Source organism: Meles meles, chromosome 8, assembly GCF_922984935.1.
Source record: "Meles meles chromosome 8, mMelMel3.1 paternal haplotype, whole genome shotgun sequence".
Classification (NCBI taxonomy): domain Eukaryota; kingdom Metazoa; phylum Chordata; class Mammalia; order Carnivora; family Mustelidae; genus Meles; species Meles meles.
This window is the reverse complement of record NC_060073.1, coordinates 31,416,571-31,434,720: the sequence shown is the minus strand read 5'-3', so window position 1 is coordinate 31,434,720 and position 18,150 is coordinate 31,416,571. Positions and strand designations below refer to the sequence as shown.

The 18,150-nt window shown below is 35.3% G+C and overlaps 1 protein-coding gene across 1 annotated transcript in view; it reads right to left on the bottom strand.

Moving 5' to 3' along the window:
- Positions 1-18,150, bottom strand: part of CCDC73 (coiled-coil domain containing 73) — a 122,577-nt gene that overhangs the window by 82,668 nt on the left and 21,759 nt on the right. Inside the window, exons 2-5 of the mRNA XM_046015605.1 lie at positions 15,811-15,882; positions 10,701-10,772; positions 8,794-8,829; positions 7,725-7,799 (exon numbers count right to left, since the gene is read on the bottom strand). Coding sequence (XP_045871561.1) covers positions 7,725-7,799; positions 8,794-8,829; positions 10,701-10,772; positions 15,811-15,882 — 255 coding nt within the window. The remainder of the gene's footprint in view (positions 1-7,724; positions 7,800-8,793; positions 8,830-10,700; positions 10,773-15,810; positions 15,883-18,150) is intronic.

Below are 18,150 nucleotides of genomic sequence, written 5' to 3'. Positions count from 1 at the left end.
ATCACACTGTACACCTGAAACTAATATAACACTGTAGGTTAACTATACTGGAATTTAAAAAAATTTAAAAAGAAGTGGAGTAAGGTGAGGAGGCAACCCTGAAAAAGGGCAACCCAATTCATGGTGTCAGAGTCCAAGCAGGGAAAAGAGGGCATCCATATTAGGAAGGAAGCCATGGCAAAATGGTAAACTGGTTGTATACAGGGTAGTTTAACATGGAAGTAAATATATTAAGGATAAAGAATGTCACATTTCTCACTGTAAGAGGAAAGAAATGTATAAACACAGAAAGGAAATAAGTTAAAATTAATAACCTCATGGTTTCATATTAAAATTGGAGGTAGGGGTGCCTGGATGGCTCAGTCACTGGGCGTCTGCCTTTGGCTTGGGTCATGATCCCAGGGTCCTGGGATCGAGCCCTGCATCAAGCTCCTGCTCAGTAGAGCAGGCTCCTGCTTCTCCCTCTCCTGCTCCCCCTGCTTGTGTTCCCTCTCTCGCTGTGTCTCCGTCTTTGTCAAATAAATAAATAAAGTCTTAAAAAAAAATTGGAGGTAATGTGATTTCATGGTTTTTTATATACATAGGTTGTTATAAATAAACATTATAAATTATAAACATAAATATAAATTATATTTCTGTGTATGTAAATACATACATAGATCTCTGTCCACCAAGAAAGTCTGAGAGCAGTGATGTATCAATAGCAATGAGTACAACAGTGCCCAGATCTTTGCTTCTATATACCATTTTCCACTAAAAGGAACCAGGGCAACATGGTGAAATGATTCATTCCAGTGCAAGGTCAGATAAATTACAAAATGATCCTGGCATATTTTGCTATCCTCTAAAAGCAGGAAAATGCTGAAAGAATGAAGACATATCCAAAGGACTCAGTAGTCAGCTTTATGGACTCTCACTAGCCAAATCAAGGATAATTTGAGCAACAAAATAAGTGATAGTCACAGATTTTAATCCATTAAAAAAAAAAAACTATGAATCTATACTGATAAAAACAAATAAATGAATATAGGAAACGTTTGGTGAGAAACAGAATATTTACATAATTTCAAAGTATCTCTTTACAAAATACTCTGATTACAAAGGGGAAAGAGAACCTTTTTAATGGAGAAATTTTTTGAAAGAACAACAACAACAAAAATGTAGAGATGAAGAATGTAGTGAATGCACTGAAAAAATGCAAGAGAGAGCCTTAAGGCCACACTGAATTGAATAGAAGAACTAGAGAACTCAAAGTCAGATCATTTGAAATTATTCAATCAGAGAAGAAAAACAAGTGAAAGAGGATAAAGAAAGCCTAAAAAATTTATAAAACAGCATCAAAGGAATCAATATAAGCATTATGAGAGTCCCAGAAGGAGAAAAACAAGAGACAGAAGAAAGCTTACTCAAAGAAATAATGGCTGAAGACTTCCCAAATCTTGGGAGGGAAATGGACATCCAGATTCATGAGACTCAGAGGACCACAAACAGAATGAACCAAAAGAAGAATACACCAAGACACAGTATAATCAAGTTGTCAAGTCAAGGGAAAAAAAGAGACTCTGACAGTAGCAAAAGAAATGCAATTCACCAAATTTAAAGAAACTCCAATAAGATTATCTGTGGACTTCTTAGCAGAAAGCCACAAGCCAGAAGAGAGAGGGATGATATATTCCAAGTATCAAAAGAAAAATCTGCCAACTAAGAATACCCATACCTAACAAAAGTATCATTTAAAAAATGAAGGAGAAAGTCTTTTCCAAACAAACAAAAACTAACAGAATCAGTTACCACTTGTCTTGTCTTATAAAAAATAATTAAGGTTCAGTTCTTCAAATTGAAACAAAAACATGCCAAACAGCAATGCATAAAGCATATGAAAATATAATTCTCATTTGTAAAGTATATAGACAAATACAGAGAAATTCAAGACTGAATCAGCAGTACATAAATTCCTTTTAACCCTTATATAAAAGTTAGGATATAAAAGTGTATTAATGAATACACAATATAAAAAAATGCAAACACTGTCCATAAGAACACAAAGTTAAGGGGGCAAAATATAGTGCTTTTGCATGCAATTAAAGCTGCTGTCAACTTTAAGCTGTTATAACTACAAGATATTTTAGGCAAGACTTCAGATAACCCTAAAGATAAAAACCCATAATACATATACAAAAGCTAAAGAGAAAAAAAAAAAAATCAAGAAAATCACTACAAAAACATCAAATAACAAAGGTGGACAAGCGATGCACAAAATTACCACAAAACAGAAACCAATTTACAAAATGACAACAGTAATTCCACACCTACCAATAATTACTTTATGTATAAATGTATTAAACTTTCCAACCAAAAGACATAGTGATAGGATTAAAAAAAAAAAAAAAGATGAAGTGATATACAGCTGTTCCTGCTTATCTGTGGTTTCATTTTCCATGGTTTAAATTACCCATGGTCAAATGCAATTCAGAAGCAAATGATTCTCCTTCTGATGTATCTAACATCACATCATTCACCTCACTTCATCTCATCACATACAAATTTTATCATCTCACACCATCACAAGAAGAACGGTGAGTTTTATTTTTTAAAAAATATTTATTTGAGAGAGAAAGAGAACAGGGGGAGAGGGAGAGAGAGAATCTTTAAGCAGACTCCCTTCTGAGTGCAGAGCCTGATGTGGGGCTTGATCTCACAACCCTGAGATCATGACCTGAGCCAAAATCAACAGTCAGATGCTCAGTTGATTAAGCCACCCAGGTGACCTGAAGGTTGAGTTTAGTATAATAAAATATTTTAAGAAAGAGAAAACAAAGAAAGAAAAAGATCACATTCACATAACATTTATTACAATATATTATTTATAATTGTTTTATTTTACTATTAGTTATTATTGTTAATCTCTTACTATACTCAATTTACTTTACCATAGATATTTATGTATAGGGAAAAAAACAGTGTATTTAGGGTTCAGTATGATCCATGGTTTCAGGCATCCACTAGAGATCTTGAAACATACTCCCTGTTGATAAAGGAGGACTACTGTATTATCTACAAGAGACTCACTTTAGATTTAAGGACACAAATAGGCTGAAAGTACAGAGATGAAAGAGATATACCGGATAGTAACTAAAAATAAAGCACAAGTAACTATACTTTTATGAGACAAAATAGACTTCAGGTCAAAAATCTGCCTGTGGAGACAAAAAAAAAGATCATGATATAATGCAAAGGAGTCAGTTCAACAGGAAGCTATAACAGCTGTATATGCACCCAACATTGGAGCACCTAAATATATAAAGCAAATATCAAGAAATCTGAAGGGAGAAATAAGCAGAAATACAGTAATAGTAGGAGACATTAATGCCTCACTTAACAATAACGTACAAAACATCCAGACAGAAATTCTATCAAGCAACAGCTGACTTAAACCTCACTATGGATCAAATGGACCTAACAGATAAACACAGAACTCTTCACCCTACATCAGAAGAATACACATGAAACATTTTCCAGGATAGGTCATGTTAGGTCACAAAACAAGTCCTAAAAATTTAAAAAGATCAAAATTATTTTGTAGGCATCTTTTCTGCCTACAGTGGAATGAAACAAGGATCAATAACAATAAGAAAACAGGAAAATTCACAGGTATTTAGAAATTAAACACCACTCTTGAACAATCACTGTGTCCAAAAAGAGGGAATTTTAAAAGTATCTCTAGACACATAAAAACAATAACACAAGGTAACAAAACTTCTCAGATGCAGCAAAAGCAGTACTGATGGGTAATTTTATAATGATTAATGCCCCTACATTAAAAAAAGACATATTTCAAATAAACAATCTAATCTTACATCTCAAAGAAGTAGGAAAAAAGAGAACAAGCTAACCCAAAAACCAGCAAAAGGAAATAAAGATAGAACAGAAATAAATTATAAACAATAAACAGAAAAACAATAGGACAAAAATCAATAATCAAGAGTTATTTTTTGAAAGAATAAATGAAATCTACTAACCCTTAACTAGACTACCAAAGAGACAGAAGATTCAAATCAGTAATGTCAGAAATGGAAGGAGACATTACAGTGGATGCCTCAGAAATAAAAAGAAAAAGTATACACCAAAAAATTGGTTAACCTGGTAGAAATGGATAAATTCTTGGAAACATATAACCTGCCAAAATGGAAGAAAGAAGAAATGTAAAGTCTGAACCTACCCATCACAAATAAGGAAATTGAATCAATAATTAAAAGCCTCCCAAGGAAGACAATCCCCAAACCAGACAGCTTTATGGATAAATTCTACAACATTTGAAGAATTAATATCCCAACTTAAATTCTTCCAAAATACAAAAAAGGAAGAAACACTTCCAAACTCATTTTATGAGGCCAGCATCACTCTGATATCAAAGTCAGAAAAAGACAATAAAAGAAAAGAAAATTACAGGTCAATATCCCTGATGAACACAGATGTGAAAGTCTTCAATAAAATTCTAGCAAAATCAACAGCATGTTAAAAGTTCATACACGGTGACCAAATGGAATTTATCCCTGGGCTGCAAGATGGTCTGGTATATAGAAAATCAATGTCATAAATCATATTAACAGAATTTTAAATACCACATGTTCATCTCAATAGATGTAGAAAGTACATCTGTCAAAATTTAACATCCATCCATAATAAAAATACTCAACAAAAGAGGTGCACAAGGTAAATGACCCCAACACAATAAAGGCCTCATATAAAAAGCCCACAGTAAACATCACCATCAATTCAGTAGAAGGCATGGATATTCATTCCTACCACTTTCTTCAACACAGTGCTGAAAGTCCTAGCCAGAGCAATTAGACAAGAAAAGAAATAAAAATTTCCAAATCAGAAAGAAGTAAAATTTTCTGTTGGAGAGGACATGATCAGATATTTGGAAAGCCCTAAAGACTCAACAAAAACATTGTGAGAACTAATAAATGAGTACAGTGAAGTTGCAGGTAAAAAATAAACATACAAAAATCAGCCATATTTCTATACACAAACAACAAACTATCCAAAAAGGAAATTAAGAAAACAATGCATTCACAATAACTAAAAAAAATTATTTAGGAATAAATTTAACCAAAGAGGTAAAATATTTGTACACTGAATATTATAATGTACTGATGAAGGAAATTTTAAAGACAGATAAGTGGAAAGACATCCTATGTTCATGGACATAAGAATATTGTGAAAATGTTCATATTATCCAAAGTGATCTACCAATTCAATGCAATCTATCAAAATCACAATATTAATCTCTACAGAAATAGAAAAAAAATCCTAAAATTCATACAAAACCACAAAAGCCCCTAAATAATAAAATAATAGCTAAAGCAAACTTGAGCAAGGTAGACAACGCTAAAGGCATCATGCTTCCTGATTTCAAAATATATTTCAAAGTTACAGTGATCAAAACAGTACATAACTGGTATAAAAACAGACATATTCGTTAATGGATCAGAATAGAGACCAGAAATCCATGCAACTACAGCTAACTGATCTTTAACAATGGCACCAAGAATACACAATGGGGAAAAGATAATCTTCAATAAATGGTGTTCAAAAAACTAGATATCCAGATGCAGAAGACAAATCAGACCCTTATCTCACACCATATACAAAATCTCATACTATGTACAAAAATCATCTCAAAATGGATTAAAGACTTAAATATAAGACCTGAAGCCTTAAAACTACCAGAAGAAAAAACACAGGGGAAAAGTCCTTGACATTAGCACAAGTAGTGACTTTTTTGGATATGACACCAAGAGCGCAGGCAATAAAAGCAAACTGGAACTATGTACATAAAACTAAAAAGCCTCTGCAAACAAAAGAAATAATCAACAGAGTGAAAAGGCAACCTATAATGGGAGAAACATTTGCAAACCATGTATTGGATTGGGGTTAATATCCAGAATATATCAGAAACTCATACACTCCACAAAACCAATATAAAAATTGGGCTGAGGACCAGAATAGACTTTTCTAGAAAGACATACAAATGGCCAACAAATATATGAACAGGTGCTCAGTATCACTGATCATCAGGGAAATGCAAATCAAACCCAAAGATGTATCACCTTATACCTATTAGAATGGCTATGACCAAAAAGACAAGCGATAACTAAGACTGGTGAGAATATGAAGAAAAGAGAACCTTCTTACTACCTCAATCAACTCAAGAAAGAAAGTTTATCATATGCTTAAACAAATCCACATTATGATGTGAATTACCAGATTAAGGCAGTGACTATCAGGATCCCTCCACTGTAAAAACATATTTTGGTCTTTGTAATTAAGGTTATCTATAGAGTGGTAACTTCAAAATCATGTATCTTCTCCCATAACAATATTTATTTTACTTTGTATCTTGTTTTATTGCTTGTCTTCCCCCACCTTGAATGGAAGCTCCATAAAAGTAAAGATTTTTGTCCTTTTCATTCATTGCTGTATCTCCAGCACTTAGAACAGTGCTTGGCACAATGCAGACCTTTAGTAAATATACTTAACGAATCATCATTAGCAATACATCTCTGTATTCTATATGAAACTGAACCACCTAAAGGCAAATGTAATGTTTTTGACATCTCTGTATTTTCAAAAAAATAAGCAACAGTACTTAACAAATAATCATGACTGGCTTAATGCTATTTTATTTTCACTTTTAAGGACCACAGGTAATCAGTTATATAGGCCTGACTTGGTTTTTTCACTTATAAAGTATTAAAAATAACATATTTATTTAATTGTGTTACAGTAAGAAATAATGAAGCTATTTTAATATTTCTTTTTAAAATAAAAGATGAGACAGTAAACAACAAGTGTTGGAGAGGATGTGGAGAAAGGTGAACACTGTTGGTGGGAATGCAAGTTGGTGCAGCCACTTTGGAAAATAGTGTAGAGATTCCTTAAGAAATTAAAAATAGAGCTTCCCTATGACCCTGCAATTGTACTACTGGGTATTTACCCCAAAGATACAGATGTAGTGAAAAAAGTGGACATCTGTACCCCAATGTTCATAGCAGCAATGGCCACAGTCACCAAACTGTGGAAAGAGCCAAGATGTCCTTCAACAGATGAATGGATAAAGAAGATATGGTCCATATATACAATGGAGTATTATGCCTCCATCAGAAAGAATGAATATCCAACTTTTTTGTCAACATGGACGGGACTGGAAGAGATTATGCTGAATGAAATAAGTCAAGCAGAGAGAGTCAATTATCATATGGTTTCACTTACTTGTGGAGCATAAGGCATAACATGGGGGACATCAGGAGATGGAGAGAAGTGAGTTGGGGGAAATCGGAGGGGGAGATAAACCATGAGAGACTGTGGACCCTGAGAAACAAACTGAGGGTTTTGGAGGGGAGAGTGGTAGGGGGCTGGATGAGCCTGGTGGTGGGTATTAAGGAGGGCACATATTGCATGGAGCACTGAGTGTGGTGCATGAATCTTGGAACACTGAAAAAATAAAATAAAATAAAATTTAAATAAATGAATAAACAAATAAATAAGAGGAAAAATCCTAATTTGAAATTCAAGGCTTTCAGGAAAAAATTACAAAGTTATGTGATATATGAATGTTTGTCAACTTTGTTTTGCTAACATACATGTTTAGTGGACAGTTTACTAATACAATGCTAAAATGCCAAATTACTTTTTTAAGCAATACTAAATTACTTTACCTGTAATGCTTTTAGTGTTTCCTTCAATCCTTCTATTTCTTTCTCTTTTATTTCTGTAGTAAGTTGATATTTTCCCTTTAAGTAAAAAAACTATACTTCAGTACTTTCCAATGTAAATGATATTATCCAAAGGGAAAATACAAAAGCTCAAAATCCAAAACCTCTACTTTAAAACTAACACTTCACAGCTTTAAACATGGATCTGCACAACTTACATTCCTGATGACTTCAAAATATGAACTTACAATAAGGCCTTTATAAGATGACATATACCATGAAATGAAAATTATAACAAATCATTTTATCACTATAATATTATAACAAAGATTTATGGAGGCTTCAGTGCATAATAATATTTACAGAGGCTTCACTGCACGATAATCATTTTATCAATAGAGCATTCCTGAGAGTTTATGGACACTATATAATTATCTAATTCACATAGCTAGAATAAATATATTCTAACTTTATTTATTTAGAAAAAACATATTCTAAATATATTCTATCTAATAAGTTACAAGTATATTTGTCTTATAAAGATATGGAAGAATTATTTAAAAGGCCTTTGTAAATAGTACATTCATTAATACAATAAAAACATGTATTAACTATTAAATAATTAGAGAAAATATTTACTACTAGGTGAATTTCTAGTTCAGAGTTGTATCTTCTTTTCCAACTGGTCTGCATCCAGATGCAAATCATTTAATGTTTATTTAAACAGGTAGTTATACTGAAAAAGCACTAAAAATATACTCAATAGAAACTTTACAGTAGAATAGAAAAAACATTAATTTGGGGCTGAAGAGATCTGGGTTCTAGTCCCAAATTTGCCATTTTAGAATGAGAGCTTCAGCTTCAGCAAGTCATTTTTAATCTTGTCAGGCTTCAGTATTACCCACTGTATAATGATAAGGGTAACATGATTTACTTGGCTCTTTTTAATTTCTAAGATTTTAAGCAATTAACAGTCTCCATTAATCTAGTGCTAATCCTCCTTTTCATTGTGAACAATTGATAATTAAATGCACTTAACTATGCTTTAACTTATTAAAAAATTAATAAATACCTTTTCTTCTTCCAAGGCACACATCTTCATTTGCAACTAATAAACAATTTTAAAAATTAAAATATAGGTCAGTAAACTGTTGGCAGTGATTTACACTGGTCAGTGACCCTATAAAAATATTTTACATGTCTGTACTACTTGAACTTAATACAATGTGAATGTGCTACCTTTATATTGAGAAAATAAAATAACAAAAGGTATGAAAGGGGGCAAAAAGCCAGTCACCAAAAGAAATGGATGATTTAATCACATGATTAGGGATACCAATCATCCTTGAAAATTTAGCTTTTCCTTCCACGAGTTTTTTTCTTAAATGTTTCAATATTTTGCCAACTACTCTTTAGTAACACATAATGTTTTCTGAAGGCACACTTTTATGCAATTAGTATCATTTGTATTAGATTGACAGTATTTTCTGAAATTTTTTTAAAAGATGCATGTAGCTGACTCATAAATAAACAGTGATATTTTAAGACAGTAACTAGGGTCAACATGCCCAAGAAAACTAATAAAATAGTCTAAGAAACACAAGGATACTAGGTAAAATTGTCAAGAAGTCAAATTTTTCTTTGGAACATCTCACCACATCCCTAATTCACATTCAACAATCGGGAAAAGGAGAAGAGTGGGGAGGGGAGGGGAGGAAACAAACCAAGGGGGAAAAAAAAAATAGCCCAAGAGCAAGAGCACTTTCTCCATTACCCTTCAGATACCCAGATATTCTTGTTTTGCCCAAAGTCCCTTGTGACGAGAGAGACATGGATTTGCCCTCTCCTAAATACTATGTAGCATATTGGGCTTCTGCTTCCTTAGTGTCCAATTAAAACTCCCATAATTTTGAGGTCTGAGGCTAATCTCAGATTAAAAGGAAGAAAGTTTATCATCTGCTTAAGTAAATCCACACTATAGTGTGAACTACAAATAACCTCAACCTATAAGGTGCATTTCTTTTTATGCATTTCTCTTTCTTTTTTTTTTAAAGATTTTACTTGTTTATTTGACACACAGAGAGAGAAATCACAAGTAGGCAGAGAGGTAGGCAGAGGCGGGGTGGGAAGCAGGCTCTCCGCTGAGCAGAGAGTCCAACGCGGGACTTGATCCCAGGACCCAGAGATCATGACCTGAGCCAAAGGCAAAGGCTTAACCCACTGAGCCATCCAAGCGCCCTATGCATTTCGCTTTCTAAACATACACACTTGTATGGAGAAAAAGACAAAAAAGAGGGAAAGAAAAGGAAAAAAAAAGGGTGATGCTGGAATGACTAGAAGGAAAAAATTTCTTGAGAATATTTTTCATGAGCAGATTTCTTACACTTACATTTTCTAACGAGGGACTAAAGAGAAATTTGAGGTACTAAAGATCTACAGAACTCAAAATAACTGAAAGAGTTGATATTCATCTTTTTAATCATATATACACATACGTGTGTGTGTGTGTGTGTGTGTGTGTGTGTGTGTGTGTTTTCTCTGCTCTTAGTTGCTGATAGTATTTATGAAGGCCTCAGCGCAACTATCACATTTCCTCATCCTTCACATCTCCCTCCTTTCATCTCAGCTTTTCGTCAGTGATCTATTTCTGGCTTGGGTAAAGGAGGAAAGCAGAAAAGGCAGGATCCTAGGATACTCTAATCAAAGAGAGAAAGGGGAGAAGGGAGAGAAAGAACAAGAGGGCACACATCAATAACCTAATTTATTTAGAACAGATGGAAATACATCTCCAAGAAAACAGTTTTCCCAAGTTCTCCCCTTAACTAACGCATTCTACTACATGTTATTTGTGATTCAAAATAACTTTATTTCCTGCTTCCATTAACACTCTTTTTTTCTTCAGTGAATATGCCTAATATTCAAATGAGGGGGGGAATAAATATTTGAAACTGTAGTGTTTATCTATCTTTATAAAATTACCTGCTTTTTAAAAGCTGCCATTGCTTCTTTGTGTTGCTTTGCTAATGTTTCCTTTTGATTCTGAAGAGTTTCCTATTTTAAAAATTATGAAAATTTAATTAAAACAAATTTGAGCACCTTTCAGTTTTAACTTTTAATTAGGTTCATAATTTAAATAAAAGTCAAACATTTATTGCATACATTATTGTATGCTCTTGAAATGCAACTTTAAATCCATTCTATGATTTTTTTTCCCACCTATCATGGATCAGCATACAATAATTATTCTTTCAGTTGCTTCTTCATGATAAAACACATTTCTTTAAAATTTTAAACTCTAAACATGGCTCAGGGTGCCTGAGTGGCTCAGTCGTTTTTTTTTTAAGATTTATTTATTTTTTAAGATTTATTTATTTATTTATTTGACAGAGAGAGAGAGAGAGAGAGAGTGGGGAGTGGGAGAGGGAGAAGCAGGCTTCCCGTTGAGGAGGGAGCCTAATGTGGGGCTCAAAACCAGGACCCTGGAATCATGACCTGAGCCAAAGGCAGATGCTTGACACACAACTGAACCACCCAGGCACTGTGTCCAACTCTTGATAGTGGGCTCAGGTCATGATCTCAGAGTCATGGGATCAAACCCCACTCAGGGCTCACAGACCCCATGCTGAGTCTGCTTGAAATTCTCTCTCTGCCTCTCCCCTCACCCTGCTTGCACACACTCTCACTCTCTCAAATAAATAAATTTTTAAAACACACACACACACACACACACACACACACACACTGACCGTGGCTGAGTCCAAAGCTTTCTTCAAGAAAATATTTCATCAAAAGTTATCAAAATTAATAGTCTCAGTATACAAGACGCCTATAGTCTTTTCGAGTTTCCAAAGAAACCCATTTTATTATCTAAGCACAAATGTTCAGAGGACACAATTCTTTAAATTCATCGAATTTTTTTATAAAATCAAAACCACCATAAGGCATTTTTAAAAATCCACATATAGGATTCCATTTTTTTTTTCTTCTCTTCTCCCCTTTTTTAATAGAAGCTGTGTGTTCTGTTCTTCAGATTCAAGATGACTTTGAACTTTTTTTCCTATGTTTAGTGAATAATTCTCACAATTAAAAAGAAATTAGATCTAAAAGTTGGAACCGCTTTGAATGTTTCTGTTATTTGACTCTAGGTTTCTAAATATATGTTGATTTACCAACTTAAAAATTTTATCTGACTTCTATTATGATAGTTGGAGTTGGGGTGCCTGGGTGGCTCAGTGGGTTAAAGCCTCTGCCTTCGGCTCAGGTCATGGTCCCGGGGTCCTGGGATCGAGCCCCATATCAGGCTCTCTGCTCAGCAGGGAGCCTGCTTCCCTTACTTTGTCTCTGCCTGCCTCTCTGCCTATTTGTGATCTCTGTCAAATAAATAAATAAAATCTTTAAAAAAAAAAAAAAAAGATAGTTCGAGTTTGGCTTTCTTGTATAACCTAACATCTGCTCCCTCTATTCTTCTAAAAGAGTTACATAAAAACTGTGACTTAAATCAATCTTCAGTATTTATACTATCATGACTATGCAATGTTTATTCACTGCTCACTCATATAATATATTGTAATTACATTTCTACCTAACAGAGCTTCTTATTTTTTCTGAAGTTAGCAATTATTTTAAAATATTTTAATTCTTGGGGTGCCTGGCTGGCTCAGTCTGAACAGCATGGGATTCTTGGACTCCAGGGTGTGAGTTTAAGCCCTGTGCTAGGCATAAAGAATACTAAAAACACAAAATAAACTTTAAAAGAATTTTAATTCTTATAACTTATTTTAAAAAGTAGTACTACCAATTCCCAGATCTGAACCAATGGTTCATAATCTCAAATGAAAAAAAAAAAATGAATAGAAAAAGCAAAGTGAGAAGATCCCAGGAATGACAGGAAATCACAAAATGCACAGGAAGGCAGACAGGTTTAGAAAAGCTATAGATGTTGGATAAAATCTTTCAGAACCTATTGTCCAGTTCTCTGTGAAAATAAATTAGACTCTAATCCACTCCTGTAAGCAAGGAAAGAATTTATTGAAGACCTCAGGGATAGGTTCTCTGAGGAGTACATTCTCAAGTAAATGTGACCTCTAGCTTTCTTCTTACTTTTTGTGACTAGCCTTAAACCTGGAAATAGGAGATTTAATATGCAACAAAAACCGGAATGGGAAATAGCCCCATTACGAGATCTCAAATCCAGATGTTCAAAAAGCCTTTGAACAAAAGCAGAATAAACTGGAGGCCTTACAGATAAAACAACTTAATGCTCCCACTCTAGTCATCAAGCACTAAAGTAGTGAGCCTCTTGGTAGAGACACTTGTAGATATTTATTATTTAAAAAGGGGGCGGGCTATGGGGAAAAACTTTTCTGAACTAGCTAGAAAAATGAAGGGGAAAAAAAACAAGTGGGGAAATCAATGATACTGCTGAGGGCAAATCATGCCCCCAAGTTCTCATTTTATCCTCAAACTTGCAAAGAGAAATTTCTCTAAATATTAAAAGAAACTTGCAAATACTTTACTTACACCATAAATCCTGCCATCATCACATAACCTCTTCCTCAGAGTCACTGAGCTACTCAGATAGTGAATGTCTCCAATAATCCAGATACTCCCCACCGTGTCAGCCTCCAACTGTTATCCTTGGATCCTCAAGTGAGACATATTATTTTCTCCTTTTTGACACCGCACCCATTAGCATAAGAGAAAGGAATCTACTATGTAAACAGAACTGCAAAATTAAATTCTTCCCTGATTTTTTTTAGATCCCTGAGGATTTTTCTATTGTAATCAGATCACAGCTAATTAATTCAATTACTGATTTACTGGTACCTTTGGTATGACCAAATTAAGATCTCTTTGAAGTAGCATTCTTTGCTGGCAAAATGTCTTACTGATATTAGCAGCAAACCTCTACCTAACTTCATATAATGTCTCTAAAACCAGAAGTTAAGAACTAGAGCCAATAGTCTAAAAGTCTAATAGAGAAAGGATCAATCACATTTTATACCAGTTTTCGAAAACTGTTGTTTCCCAGTCAAGAAACCCAATGGGTAAAGATAAAGATCTGTTCAAGAAAAATAAATAAAATAACCATGGCCCTAATTCTTTGTAGTACTGTGCCCAAATACTGTTTTATCTTTACATATTTACCACTGTAAATACACGTTCTGTTTCCCATAATGTCCCTTTAGATCAAGATGGTGTGACCCGTTTTGTCCTGGGAAAGTCAACAATTTATCTGGATAGCTCTATGCCTCAGGGGTTTACCGAGAAACCTTAAGGAACTTAAATTTCTCTGTAACTGCAATACATGGGCAAGTTTCTATTTTTCTAAAGATGAGGAGAGCTCTAACACTGATTCCATTTAGCCACTTACTGCTTTAGCTCAAAAGGACATAAGAATTCCAAAAAAAGTTTGGTATTTTGTCAGAATAAAAAACGCCACCTTTATCATTCACTAATTTATATTATGATTTGGATCTATTTCTAGACTCTATTATGTTCTGAGGAATACCTATCCATGTATGCTACACCAAGCTACCTTAATTACGACAGTTCATAAGAATATATTTAAAAACTAGCATAACGGGGCACCTGGGTGGCTCAGTGAGTTAAAGCCTCTGCCTTTGGCTCAGGTCATGATCCCAGGGTCCTGGGATCCAGCCCCGGGGCATTGGGCTCTCTGCTCAGCAGGGAGCCTGCTTCCACCTCTCTCCGCCTGCCTCTCCATCTACTTGTGTTCTCTGTCAAATAAATAAATAAAATCATTAAATAAATAAAAAATTTTTAAAAATAAAAACTAGCATAACTACTTTGTTCTGTTCTTTTTCAAAAATTTCCTAGACACTCTTGTACGTTTATTTCCATATAAACCTTAGAACAGTTTAAGTACAGCAAGCACACTTAGTATTGGATTGTATTAAACACACTGATTAATTTAAGGATATGGATAACTTTATACTGTTGACTCTATCCAAAAATAAGATATGACTTCACACTTTGAAACTTGGAGTTTCAGTTTGTACTTGGTGTTTATCTGCTTTTTCTTTCTGCAGAGAGGTTCGAGACCTGTGCCTCATAAAATCCAACTCTAGTTTATTCCTTTTGTACCTGTCTGGTCTCAAAATTCCCATCATTTCTAGTTTGAGCTATCCTCTGTCACTTGAATTCTGATTCTGATATGTTACCTCCAACTTCCTATTTCAATACTGCCAAATAGTGAAAAGAAGGGGGGCCATCATAATTAAAATTTCAATTTTTAGCTATTAAAATTATTTGATGGAAAGACAGGAGAAGGACATCAAAAATGCTTCTATATAAATAAGGCTAGAAAAAGAATCAGATCTGATGCTACTTGTGGTTGTTTTTGTTTTTGTTTTTAGCAGTCTCCACATGCAGCATGGAGCTTGAACCATGACTCCGGGATCAAGAGTCACGGGCTCTACTGACCAAGCCAACCAGGTGTCCCTCTGATACTGGGTGGTGTTGTGGTTGTTGTTGTTTTTAAATATTTGGTTACATATGTAATAAGAGTCTGGGAAAATAAAGAGGTTTTACTTCTTGGAAAATATTTTGACTCCTTTATAATACACAATGTGTTTCTCAGACATTAAATAGATCATAGTTGTTTTCAGCATTATTATCAGAAATCCTGGAAAAAAATTTCATTCTTAGTGTTCTGGTGGCCCAAATGTTATTAAAAAAATTTTAGTCAGAATTCTCTTGAGACTTTGTTTAAAATGATGCATAATCCCCAAACATGTTTAGGAAATTTAAAAATTCAAACTGCAATTAAGGACTAGAATACCTCTTTAAATAGATGTTAAAAAGACTAATCTGAAATAAAAATTAAAAATACTCACTTTTGGGGTACCTGGGTGGTTCAGTTCATTAAGCATCCAACTCTTGATTTCGGCTTAGGTCCTGATCTCAGGATAGGGAGACTGAGCCCCACATCAGCTCCACGCTCAGAGGAGTCTGCTTGAGTTTCTCTCCCCTCTACTCCTCCCCCACCACTCACGTGCACTCCAGTGCGTGCTCACTCTCTCTGGGGTAAATCTTAAATCTTAAAAAAACAACAACAACAACTCACCTTTTGCCATTTAAGTTCTTGTGTCTCCATGATAATTTTCCCAATCTGCTCTTCATATTGAGTTTCTGCTTCCTAAATAAAAAAGAAAAATGGGGGGGGGGGCGCCTGGGTGGCTCAGTGGGTTAAAGCCTCTGCCTTCCGCTCAGGTCATGATCCCGGGGTTCTGGGATGGGCCCCGTGTGGGGCTCTCTGCCCAGCAGGGAGCCTGCTTCCATTCCTCTCTCTCTGCCTACTTGTGATCTCTGTCTGTCAAATAAATAAATAAAATCTTAAAAAAAAAAGAAAAATGCTAGGAAAATTAGGACTTTAAAACTTTACATTTCTTTTCTTTCTAGAGAGGTAAAAAGAGCATCCTCTCATGCTTACAACAAGAAACAAATCTGGGAAAACTGCAAATTAAATAGACAAACCCATCAGAGAACTAAGGTCCTAGATCATTCAATTAATCCAAACTCTGGATAATTCTCTCCTGCAGGGAAAAGAAAACCACAGCATTTGCTTACCTCTGACATAAACGGCTGAGTACCGGTAAGAAAACTCAGCTGAAAGTTCTTAGTAAATTGCTAAAGGCACTAAGTGGACTAGAGTAAGAATGTGAGTTCCCAGGAGCCCCAGAAATAAGGAGGTTTTATACTTTTTACCAGTTGTTTTCCTCCAGGAAGCCCACCAAGTGCTTACAGGGAAGGATGGGAAGAATCCAACAACCTGAGAAGCTCTCCCCTGTAGTACTGGCTGGGGAAGAGAAGAGCATCACAACCCATTTTCCCTACAGACCAAGAATCTTTTTTTTTTTTTTTTTTTGACAGACAGAGATCACAAATAGGCAGACAGGCAGGCAGAGAGAGCCGGGAAGCAGGCTCCCCACTGAGCAGAGAGCCGGATGTGGGGCTGGATCCCAGGACCCTGGGATCATGACCTGAGCCGAAGGCAGAGGCTTTAACCCACTAAGCCACCCAGGTGCCCCCAGACCAAGAATCTTAATCTGTAAGGGAAAGGGCAGCAAAAATGATTCTTAAGAACACTAGCGGAAACTTTCCACAGCTGAGAAAGGGACCATGGTACCTGGACAGACCAGTCTTCCTCATGTCCCCTAAGGAACAAGAGCCTAATCTACAGGGGGAGGGGCAATAAAAACTACAGTGTGAGAGCTCCTGTGGAAAGCCACTGCAGCTGGAAGCAGTCTAGGAAAATAAAATAACAGCTCAATGGTGGGTGGGAGTGGGGGGTGGTTGGTGCAGAAAAACAGCAGGAATACAGTAGGCCCAGCATTAAAAACAACAGAAGGAACAGAACTCTTATGAGGACCTCAACCTTAGACAGAGTTTCACCTAAGAATTGAAGCTTAATAAAGTCAGAGAATACCCGAATTCCCCCACCCCACAGCCACGACCAGACAAACAAGCATTCAATAAAAAGAACAGGGAGATCACCTGGGAAGGCTGCAAAGACACAAAGGGAAGACCCGAAGTCCAGAAACAAGGCCCAAACCCAAGCAGGAAAGAGTTATTTACAAAAATCCTCTGATTTTGTTTAAAATCATGTAACACTCCTAAAATAGCCTACACCATAAATACAAGGTATCACTAGAAAAATCTGAAACTCTGTTAAAAAATTCAACAGGCTGAGAAACAAACTGAGTGTTTTAGAGGGGAGGTGGGTTAGGGGAGTGGGGTGAGCCTGGTGCTGGGTATTAAGGAGATCACATATTACATGGAGCACTGGGTGTGGTGCATAAACAATGAATCTTGGAACACTGAAAAAATAAATTAAAAAAAATTCAACAGAAGACTTGAAAAGTACCTATATACAGTGTTGAAGGTATGCCCCAACAAACATAGAGAGAGCCCCTCTGCAAAACCTGGGAGTTGCTTTTTTTTTTCTTTTGGCTCCTGGTGTTTAAGGAAATCTCTGCCAAACAAAGCACTAGCTGATCATTAAATTAAGAGCACAATGACTTCGGTGGCCACACATGACATAAACAGCAGACTTCACAAAATTTTTTCAGAAAAGTCACTAAACAATGACAACAAACAACAACCCTGGGGAGGGAGAATATCTGATTTCCAGAGTTGCCACATATTTAAAATGGCCATGTCCAGTTCTCAACAAAAAATGCCAAGCATACAAAGAAACAAAGTGTGATCCATACAGCCCCCTCCCCCTCCAAAAAAAAGTTAAAAAGAACTGTCTCTGAGCAAGTGCAGACAAGGGACTTACTAGACAAAGACTTTACATCAACAATTTAAATATGCTCTAAGAGCTAAAAGAAACAATGTACAAAGATACTGCAACCATTAAAAAGTTAATAAAGGAATGTTACAAATAATTTTATGCTTATAA